This window comes from Halyomorpha halys, unplaced genomic scaffold, assembly GCF_000696795.3.
Source record: "Halyomorpha halys isolate HHAL.00 unplaced genomic scaffold, Hhal_1.1 Scaffold689.1, whole genome shotgun sequence".
NCBI classification, from domain to species: domain Eukaryota; kingdom Metazoa; phylum Arthropoda; class Insecta; order Hemiptera; family Pentatomidae; genus Halyomorpha; species Halyomorpha halys.
Genome location: NW_027113663.1, coordinates 791,787 through 804,021, shown reverse-complemented (window position 1 = coordinate 804,021; position 12,235 = coordinate 791,787). Strand labels below are relative to the sequence as shown.

Sequence of the window (12,235 nt, the reverse complement as noted above, 5' to 3'; positions counted from 1 at the left end):
ATAATTTATATAAGTTTTTCCTATTAAAAAATAAGCAAATACACAAACAAATAAAATAATACTGAACTAAATAAATACACTAAAACTTACCCATACATATTCATGATTTGGCCAGGCGAGCAAAAGCCGCATTGGGAGCCATTAAAGGTGTAGAGTGCCTTCTGGATCTTGTGGTAGCCTATCTTCTTGTTACCAATTCCTTCAATAGTAGTTATGCTCACTCCTTGGCAAGACAGCACGGGAACTAGGCACTGAATGTACAATTTTAGTAATTATATCAATTCCTTAGTACAATTAGTATCGAGAAAAACCACTTAATTATCTTTTCAAATATATTATTATTAAAAATATTAGAAATATTACCATGGATTCAGTACTGTAGGCTGTCATATGGTGTGATTACTACTCATTGTTAGTTTTTCTGAGGAAACCATCAACCCAATCGAGAAATGTTTTTGATTAATTATTTTCAATAATGAACCTTTGTAATATACCAAGAAATATACTAACTGTCTTCAAAATTTGAAGTTTTGGATTTCAAGACACATCCAAAAATCAGCTTTTTTGAGAAATTAATAGGCCAATTTTTTGAGATTCGGCATCAGTCACAGATCACTCCATCTTGATTCTGACGAGATATCTTCCTTGGTTCAACTTGTTCTTAATAAAAATTTCTAAATTGGTCATAAGGGAAACTGCTAAGAAAATTGTACGCATGGGAGATACATGGAACTATTAGCTCATTAATAAATTATGGAGAAAAACAAAACAAATGATAAATCGCTCCACGTACCTCCATGCTACAAGTCGTAGAGTTGAAAGATTTGGAATATATCTGACACCCGGTACTACACTACTCCGTTCTTCGAGGATACCTATAGGTTTTTCGAAACCATCGGAAGACATTCAAGACAAATATTATCCCAAAATTAGCTTTTTTGATAAATTAATGGCCGATTTTTTTGAGGTTTGGCATTAGTCACAGGTTACTCCATCTTGATTCTGGCAGGATATTTGTTTTGAACAGATGCAATATCATTTCCTAGCAGAAGGTTTTGTTCTTCTATCCTAACTGGACGAATAGTCCATTAGCTTTGTGAATTCCGTTTCTTATATCAATTCTGATTGTCCGAAATAGAACTCATCTCCGGCTCTGGTGTTTATGCTAATTTCCTTCATTTTATTGACTGAATTTAAAAAAAACAAAAACTTTATTGAAACTTACAACTATTTAATAAAATATAATAAGTAAATGTGGTAATTTTTGAGTCAGAATACTTGATATTTTGCGCAGGAACAACCCAATAGCCACATCGATAGCGATACCACTTCAATCACTGTTTTATGTTAGAAGGTCCAGTGGCCATTTTCTTTTCTGACACCTCTGAGAATGATCAAGGACAGTTTGGGATGAAAGGTTAAGAGCTAATGGTTTTGTGTTTCAGGCCAAAACTAAAAAAAAAAAAATGGGATGTCGAGGTCTTTATGGATACGTTTATTTTTGACGTAGTAAGGAGCATCAAGGACTTTGCGAAAGATTGGATATGGGAGAAATCTTATGGTTTTGGTAGAGTACCAAATCTCAATTCCGCATGTCCAAATAGGTCTGATAATCATGGTATATATATATATTTTCTGTTATAGTTTACTTAATTTATAAAAGTAACCGGTAAAATTCAAGAATGGTTTTATCAACTTATATATTCTCTATTCATCAAACTAACTTTTAAGAACAAATAGTTCTTACATAAATAAATAATGTCCAACACAACAGAAATTAATGATCTAGAAGCAATAATTACCGAATTGACCGCAAAACTCCTGTTAAGTCCAGTGGAAGGATCCGTGGCCGTCATATTCACCACACAAGATCCACAACCTCCTTCTTGGCACATGTACTTCGTTCCTTTGAGGTGAGCGTACTCTCTGATGTAAGTGTTGAGCGATGTATCTGCTCCGACGTCAGACCCGGCTGTAAAAAATGAATAAATAATTGAAATCCATTAATTTTACCTAATTATTTTTCGTATCTCTTCTAAAAAGAATTTGTTTTTTATCTGTATCGAAGATCATTCGCCGGGGATTCATTTTTATGTTTCATAACCGCTTAGGGGATTTCGGGAATGTGTGATAAGTTTATATATATACTTTTGAATTTTTTTACCCGCAACACATTCAGCGGTTCCCCATTGATCAAATTAGCTAATATTCGGTATGTTGGTTTGCTTTCAAGACATAATAATGGGAGTGAACTTCAGTAAAAATTTTTAAATGTTACTTCGCGGTTTTTAGAGGTATAGTGCATCTCTACAGCTTTCTGATTTGAGTTACAGCGTTGCAAATTTGTATTTAAATTAAGTTGGCTATAAAGAAGTGCCTGTTAGGTTATCAATTTATCCTTCTCTCAACTTTTTTTTTTTTCACGGTTTTAATCTTTAATGAAATAATTAAGTAATTTTTTCTCATGTTTTCATAACAAACTTGAGCGGAAAATACGACCTTAATGATATATTTAACATTTTTTTTTTTTTTTTATGGTTGATGCAGAGGAAAAAATATTCCATTAATAGTAAAGTTTCATAAGTATCCTATATAATATTTAAGATTCTTTTAATTAGATTAATTGATTTTTTTTTTCACCCCCTATTATTGTAACTGAAACAAATACCATACATACACTGAACATAAATATACATGTATGCGTTAAAAATAATATCCTTTTATTTTTATTAACTGGATGGTGGGATCTATGCATCTTTGACGCTTACTCGCCGTCTGCATGATCATGAGTGGGAAGGGACCTCTCTTCTAATGATTGTTATACGGGTTTAGAATCCCTTATTGAATCATAGTTGAACTAAGGATCACTTATTGTACTATGAAATTTGGTGTATAATTTATGTAATAATGATATAATAAACCAGTTAAAACATAAAAATAAGGGGTATATTTAACTAATTGTACATCAGACATACCTAGCTTATAGTGGCACTTATGATAAAAAAAAATGTATATATATTTAATTTCGAATTGGACGCATTCTAAAGAAAGTACCACAGACTGGGGTTACTTTCTGTATTGGTATCCCATTGAAGACTGTCTCAAAAGGTAGGAAGGATGTTGCACAGTAACCTCAGTCTATAGAAATTTATGTGAATAATGTTGGAGGATTGCAAAAGTGTAAATATTACAAAATATGTACTATATTTTCAGTTAGTCTTTTCATATTTTTGAAGTGAGATGTACTATTCCCTGTTCGGTGTATCGGTGATCGTTTATCATTTACTTCGGTTTGAGAAACCTAGGGCTTTATTTTGGAACCTTTTTTAAGGGCTTTACCTTGGAAGTTTTTGCCTTTTAATTTTGAGTTGTATTTCTCTAAAAACTTGTTTGTTTCTAATCAGTGAATATATTTATTATTGACATTTCTGACAATAAATTGATATATTAATACGAAAATACATTTCAAAGTTTATAAAATCATACCTGAAGTATTCAATATCAACTAAGTCTTACTAAACAGGAAATAAATTGAAAAACTCACCATGATATACTGTTCCGTTAATCGTAAATGTGACATTGCTGTCCCTGAAAAAAAAAAAAAAATTGAAACATGCGTTATATGCGTTATTCTTTATAGAATTATAATTCTTATGGTCAGAAGTGACTCGCTTCTTATCAGCATACAGATGTGAAAATCCATCCACTATATTGCGAAAAAACATTTATTAGTGAAATTAATTCTGAATAGACTTTTTCAACACGAGATATAGCAGAAAAATAGAAGAAAAAATTGTTTGCTTCGGAAAAAAATGGAATATATCAATATGAAAAAAATTCATAATAGTGCCAAAAAGTTTTATTTGCACGTTTTGAGGTGTAAATTTTCTTAAAAGGAAAAAAATGAGCTTTAGGAAATTGAAATCGTTCAGAAAAATTATCACAAAATAAATTAAAAGCTAGGAATTATGGACATTTAATTAAACGGGCGTTTAGTTGGACTTGATTAGAGATTTTAATAGTGGACTTTATTGGTGGAAATAATGATAAAAAGAATTATTAATACAATAAATAATCAATAAATCGTCAATTACAATTTTTACCAAAAAAACTAAAAACCACGAATTTTGGACATTTAACTACTGGACTTGATTCGATATTTTAATAGTGAATTTTATTAGTGTAAATAATTATAATAATTAATAATAATAATACAATAAATAATAAATAAAACGTTCAACAAAAAAATAAAAACCATGAATTGGGGATTTTTGGACGTTTAACTACTGGACTTAATTTCAGATTTTAGTAGTGGACTTTATTGGTGTAAATAATTAAAAATAATACAATCCATTATTAATACTAAAAATAATAAATTATAATACAAACATAATAATAAAATCACGAAAATATATAAAAAAAACTGTTTTATCATAATGAAACTTCAAAAATGGCTTAATCAAAAAAAGTACATGCTTGTGGTATCCAGTTTTAATTAACTTTGCGATTCAACTGAGAACATTTATGATTACTTTGGCACTTTTTGGGTCATTTTCATTGTAGATAGACGAACGATTCCGTAATTTATCCATAATGACTTTCGAGTCACGATATTTGCTCTGTTATCAGCGATGAAAAAGACCTCATTTTAAATTTTATTACGTAATGATTTCTATTTTATAATCCATTAGCCCATTTTACCTGTCAATTAATTTCAAAGAGAAGGGAATTTCGGTTGTGATTCAATAATGTTGTCATTTCAGTGGTTTCGAAATTCCAAACTCAAATGTTCAGAATGTAACTGGCTGGCACTAAAAATGTCTTACTCCTAGAACTAAAATGCTTGGGCATGTGACTTAGGCATTATCCGAATAAAAATGTATTAATTCATATTCATAATTTATAAATGATAATTTATTCATATTAAAAATTGAATTTTTTTTTCTTTTCTATTAATTTTATTATTTCATACAAAAACATATTTATTTATAAAAATACATAATAGAATGCACATAAATGTCCTTTCTTTGCCTGAAGGGCATTTTAAGATAGATTCTGGGATCCGCTGTGTGCAAGGAAGCACTGTGGCGCTTACCCCCCACAAAAATAATGGCAATAAAATACGCAATAAAAATTATTATGTATATATTAAATATATAATTTCGAATTCGAATTTATTCGAGAATGAAATTATTCACGACTATAAATTTCCGAATAAATTATTTATTGATTATTCCCGGATACTACAAACATATAAAGAACCCCAAAGGAGTATATTAAAGATTTTTATTTACAAAGCATAGTTCTTATTTATTTTCTAATAAATTAACACAATTTAAACGGCGATGGATCCGTCCGCCTAGAATCTTTACCTGAATCATTCATAAATAACAAAAAAATGCAGACAGATAATAATAATAATTTATTGTGCTAAATAATATATCCCTAAATATTAAGAAACAGAATGTTAAATAATAAATAATTAATGCAGTGAGATTAAAAAGAAAGTAAGGTACAAAACATTATTTTATAAGAGAGCTGTTCAAAAATCACATTAAAAAAAAAGATTTTATTTTTAAAATTCAAACAAGAAGATTGTGAATTGTGAAACCACCATTCTGTTAACTGGTTTATCTAATGTTTTCCCACACTATTGGTCCAGGTTTCGGATGTGGCAATCGATTTAAGTGAAACTTTTTTGATGATTCTAGATCGAAAAGTATTAGAGACACATTCCAGGGTTCTTGCTAATCCGCGTCAGGAGCAGAGAAAAAATATTTTATATAACCTTAGGATTTTTATATATAATCTTTTCACTTTCTTGAGACTTAATTGTGACGTTTAAATTAAAAAAAATTATATCCAATAAAAGTATCAAAACATTACACTTTAAAAGAAATAAACAAAGTCTAACGTTTCGGCCAATTCGTCCCTCCTCAAGGACAATCTTTTTTTTTTTTTAAATAATTTATTTATTGTTATTTACAACTGTATACACATATATACAACAAGTAAATTTGCTGTAGGTGACATAGTGACATGATACAAACATGTGGAGAATCCACCCACTGATAGAACTCCAATAACATTTCTAGAGGAGAAGATCTCGAGGCCATCTTCTTTTTAGACGCCTAGGAGGATTATTAGGTAATGAAGGAGAAGCCAGGTTAGAAACAAGTGGATTTGGGTGGTTGAGAAGTTTCTTATGGAAGGAACGGTATCTGGTTCTGGCCAAATCGGCAACATATGGGACATTGAGGTCCTGATGGATGACTTGATTTGTGACAAAGTAAGGAGCATTAAGGATTTTACGAAGGATTTTGGACTGTAAGGATTGGATTCTGGAGGAATTTGATGGTTCAGTGGAGCCCCAAAGCTCAATTTTTGAATAAAATCAATAAAATTTTTGCAAGCTATTCTGTCCAGGTCACCAATTTTAGTCAACAATCCCCTATTTTGTCACTCTTCACATCAACGTTGAAAATTCTTAACTACAATCAACTTAACACCTACGCTTTACTATCACAACATTTTTTTTAACAACAAATAAATGCATAGTGAGTTGTGAGCAAGTTGATTGTAGTTAAAATTTTTATTTAATATTGTCCTTGTGGATGGCCGAACTGGCCGAAACGTTGGAACTTAAGACTGGTTAAGTTGTTTAAATAAATAAACTTAAAATTTTATCCATTATAGTCTCAAAACCTTTTTTTTTCTCTATAAGTTCGACGTTTCGGCCAAATCGGCCATCCTCAGGGACAATCTATTAAAAATAATTAACTGTGATAAAGAATTTCAATTTTTGTTTTAATGTGAAAATTGACTAATTAGGTAATTAGACATAATCTAGGATATGCTTATTAACAAAAAAATATATGTTTAGCTAATGCTTTAATATTTCGTAGAGAAATTGTTGAATTGACTTGGGCAGAATAGCCTGCATGAAGTTGTGTTTTTAAATTATTTAGTTCTAAAATTGTATTACAGTAAGATAAATTATAAATAATACTGTTACTTATTTTAAATTGTTGAGCATCATAGATGTAATAAAAGCTGTTTTGCAATAGATTGTCCCTGAGGATGGCCGAATTGGCCGAAAAGAGAATAAAATAAAATAAAAAGGACGTATAAAAGAGAATAAAATGTTTTGAGACTATAATGGATAAAATTTTTAATTTATTTATTTAAATAATTTATTAAATTTATATTTAGCATTTTTTTTTATTATGTATTTTTCTTCATGTTTTAAATGGTTATTATTTACCAATCTTTTTTTTTTTTTTCGTGAAGAATAAGAACTTAAGTTTGTTGATCGTACTAAATGAGTTTAAATGTATTATAAATAATGAAAACCAAAAGATGGTCAAAATATTACGTAAAATAGTTTATATAAAAGTGATTTTCATTACTCGACCGTTACATAGATTCGTTAACAGCTAAACCAACTCGTAAAGCTGAATTAATCTCATTGTCACTATAACGAGATCTTATGGTCCATAAAACGATAACCGATTAATCCAGTTATGTTGCAAAATATTACTAAGGAATGGTATAATATAAGATACCAACTCAACTTCGGTGTCAATGTTCCACTTGAAATAATAAATTAGAATTCTTTATGCTGTCGTTGTACAGAGAAAGTGGAATTTACGATTTGATAGGTGTGAAATTATAAACTATAATAACCTTTAAATATCTGAAGGTTAATTGGTTGAGGTAAGCCTCAACACTGATTGTGACAAACGCCTTTTGGAATGTTTCATTATGAGTGGAATTGAAACAGGGACAATTTTATACTGATTTATCGGAACTAGACATGAATATGTTATAACACAACCTTATAAAATTCCTTTTAAACAAAGAGCTTTTAAAAAACAAGACACTTAGAGGGGCGAGGAAAAAAAAAATGGCTTAAGAGCAAGTTTTACTCTCGGTAGCTCTTACATGATGGCCTACCAGGATCTAAGTGATCAGTAACATTGAAAGTTATATAACAAATATAAAATCATACAACTGCAGTTGCTGAACATTTATCGGAAGATTGGAAATTGCAGCATAAGACCATTAATTAAAGGTTATCAATACAATCTACAATTCCAACTATCAAAACCATAAATGGAAACTTAGGCGTGAACACGAAAATTTCTAGGCAAAGGTGGGTTCTTATTTGTTGACAAAGATAGCAAACAGCAGTGGAAGTATTGAAAAACTTTTAATCCGTTATTAAATTGCTATTCAACGGCGGCCAAAAAGCGGAAAAAATTCAATATCTCGAAAGAGGATTAACATAGATACTTGGGGCCGATTTCATCCGACTCAGAACAAAAAAATACATCAAGTTCAAATATTTTTATTTTGTAGAAAATTAAAGGCCTAATGAGGAAATGAAAGCCTATTGGTTAGATAAAAATTTCTGAAATTTTCGGAACATATTGTACTCATCAAAACAAGTTGCAACGAGTATTTTGAGTGTATATTTAAATTAAATAATGCTTACAATAAAAATTTTAAGGAAACGTTAGATTAGAGAATTTTGTAAATAATAAAACTATGGATTCAAAGTCAAAGGTTGTTCAAATTTACAAGACACTTACGATTTCAAATTTAAGGAAATCAGATTAACAGTTTCTTAGTTGCATCACTGATTTCGAGGTGTTTTTTCTTTGGATTGGGTCTCTTGTTCATGATAAGAGGATCTGAAGTCTCTAGTTGCTTGTGGAACACGTCTTCGTTGGCAGAGATACGAGACATTTTCCGCGAGCTTCTGATCCTGAAAGTAATCCTTATTTCTCCTTTCTTGTGCCTCTTCCGACAATATTCCTCCTGGGAGAATCGACTTCCAGACTATTTCAGCACCATGAAACAAAATCTTATGCACCGTGGATGGCATGTAGTACTATGAATACTTTTCAATGGCCATCTCTGATGTTTCTTTTGAGAAGAGCAGGAATTTGTTTGGGTCGATCATTGTATCCATATTTCAAATTTTTTGTTGTAAGTAATGTGAAGTGTATTCCACACACTTGATTCTGGTGAGATACCAAATTCGAGAGCATTCACATTAAGAGGTTTTTCTTGGATTTTTGCCAAGTCGTTCATTTCCTTTCTTTGCGGTCTTATGATGAGATAGGCAGATAAAAGCAGATGATTTTTGTTCTAATCTTTACTTTAACACTTCTAGTTTGAAAAGTGACCCTCCACATCTCGCAGAAAGACTGAGTTTTTTTTTTGTAATCATAGCTGTTATATGCTTAATGCTTATTTAAAATTCGTAATTTATAACGTTGTAAAGCGCTCTAATTTTTTTTCTGCCTAGTTTGACTGATGGCTTAGTTGACCATCCTAGAGCAGGAAAAAAAATTGATTTTTTACAATTATAGTGATATATACATGTATATAGTGTGATTTGATCAAACTTTCATTATTCTGAGAGTGGGCCTAAATTAATGGGAATGCCCTTGAAACAGGGGAAAAAATCATTCTGTAGCATATATAGTGTGAGAATCACAAACTAGATAATCAAAATCAGCGCTTTCGAAAATCTAATTTTTCCCCTTCTGGCAGTGAGTCGTAGTATCATCTACGTTTTATAGCCTACGGTTTAGTCAAGTAAATAGTATGAGTCCCAAGACGAGTAAGCAGAAGGAAACAAATACCACGTATACAACATCTGCTCATCTTCAACTTCTTGTTCTGCCTTAAAAGATAATGAAGCTAATACAACATTTATTGAGAGAGCATTAGTACAAAAAAAAAAAGTTTTTATTCTAGAAATAGGTGTCTTTCCAAATGCAACTTCAATCCGAATGCCAAAAAGACGTACGTACTTTACACACTAAGTATTTTTCGCTTCTATAATAGAACTTCTGTAACAATTTACTATAAATAATTCATTAGGTTTTTATTATAACAACAAGGATGCAATCATGAGTTTGATTACTGACTTCCTCCTAATAATAATTGGTGTTGTTATATCCAATGAGTTTTCTCATTTTGCATTATACATAGATTATATAACGTCATTTTTTCTCTTTAATTGTATAGAACTTAGGAAAAGAGAGCGATATCTTTAATTTCCTTAACAACTGATTGTTGATAACACTTAAAAAAAAAAAATGAATTTAAATTTACAACAGACCGACCGATTTCTTTTGATCAGTATGAAGATGGGTTAGTTACCAAAATATGGATATTGTGATCAGAGATGAAGTTTTATCAACGATGGATTCAGTGAAATAGTACAAGAGCCAGTTGAAAATATAGGTTTGTTTTTCAAGTCCCGGCAAATACAAAGCTTAGCTTTCTGACTATTTTTATTGGGTCACATAATTCGGTATTCATCAGACTTTTAATGACGTATTTTAGTGCTAGATTAAATAAGATATGTGATAAAGAATCGCCTTGTTAAAATCCGACCGAATCTAGAACTTCTCTGGATAATGATTACCGATTCGTACCTTAATAAAGTTTCCGTTATGCACATTCGCGATTGAGATTTACTGACTACTTTGGTATTCCCAGTTCAACCAGAATATTATGCAGCTTCTGGCGGTTCACTAGAATCGTGAGGTTTTGGAAATATATATAAAACTGATGAACAAACCCGTTGTATTCCAACTTTTCTGTAATATTTCACTTAATGAAAAAAATTTATCAATAGTGTAACAATATCGTCTTAAACCACTAGCTAAGATAACCTTAAATATTTAATAACATACAGGATGAAGTGAGCTTCCTCCATAGTTATTACAGTCTGCCGTCGGGTTCTTTTTGTGAACCGAAATAAGTAGAGATTCTCACCATGAAATAAATTAATAAAAATAAAATTTAAAATATTTAACAAAACAAAAAAAGAAAAAGGAAATTCAAATTTATCAAGTACATCATACAAAAACTATTTGCACCTTAGCATGTACTGTATAAAATAATTAATAAATGCAACAATAAAAAGAAATTGTCACTATATAAAAGGTATTCAATTTGAACAACATCCATTTTCAGACATCTTTGCCTGAAAAATGCCTTTGTTTTTTTAATAAAATATTAAATTACTATGGTAAATAATATAAGGATTAGAATGTCGCCCTGCTTTATACCCAACTTAAATGGCATTGGCTTGAAGAAAATGCGCTGTAAGACTGAATATAAGGAAAATACGTTTGCGCATGCGTCAGCGAAGATAGAGGACGGAATCTGGGAAAAATCGGAATGCAATCAAATACTAACCACACAAGTCCTGATAATTTCACTAAAAGCGGATAAACGGTTCGATAGATTCAAATCTGTTTACAGATAAACATAGGAACTAATTTGTTCCTTGATGTCTTAAACAAAATATTAGCGAAAATTTCCTGAACAAATAAAAGCTTCTTTAATTTTGAAAGAAAGGAAGCAAAACATAAAATTCAATTTCCAATTTGTACCATGGTATAGTAAAAAAAAAAAACTCTAAGCGTCTGAACATCCTACAAATTGATAAAGAAATTTAAATGTGTCAATATTAATTTGCGCCCATCAGAAATAATATTTGATATTGTCCAAGATAAAGTAAATTAATGCTGGAATACTTCTTAATCCATTCTTTCACGGAGCATCAAGTTGAACAAAACACTTTCATAATCCTTTCTAACCTAAAATTACCCTATATAAAAATCAAGAGATATAAGCTATTGCTATAAGTTCTTGGCGTGATGAAAAACCCATGGTTTGCTTTTCGATTTCGTGTCTGCTTTTTCGCATTATGACAGCACCGGGAAAATACTGACGCATGGATAAAGACACTCCTCCATTTGAGCATGAAGAAATCGGAAAACGTACGGATACCGAGGGTGGTAATTTCTTCAGTCCAAAAAAAAAACCCTAGGTGAGTTGATCCTCGGATGGAGACTAGAGGTGAAAACGTTTCCAATCGTTTAATGCTTTTGCTTCAGTTCCAGTCGAAGTCACTAACACCAATCATAGTGACAGTTCAAGCAATCCCGATGTACGAACTTACAAACCACCACCGATTGTGATATTTGCTTGTGACTTTTTACTTCTTGAAGTCCTAAAAGAGTTGAAGTGAAATTCGATAGGAAATATCACTTCTATATATACCATATAAAATATCACTTATATATTTTTAAGAAGGGCGCTGGTGGCATTAGGAAATAAAGTAGAATGAAGAAAGTCTTTATTCTAACATTTTGAAATAAATTCCATATAAACCTTCCCAACCATCCTAATCCTTTGGTTC

The 12,235-nt window shown here is 30.8% G+C and overlaps 1 protein-coding gene across 1 annotated transcript in view; it reads right to left on the bottom strand.

Annotated features, from left to right (window-relative positions):
- Positions 1-12,235, bottom strand: part of LOC106685392 (xanthine dehydrogenase) — a 61,094-nt gene that overhangs the window by 39,527 nt on the left and 9,332 nt on the right. Inside the window, exons 2-4 of the mRNA XM_014428025.3 lie at positions 3,545-3,588; positions 1,803-1,972; positions 91-251 (exon numbers count right to left, since the gene is read on the bottom strand). Of these exons, the coding sequence (XP_014283511.1) occupies positions 91-251; positions 1,803-1,972; positions 3,545-3,588 (375 nt within the window). The remainder of the gene's footprint in view (positions 1-90; positions 252-1,802; positions 1,973-3,544; positions 3,589-12,235) is intronic.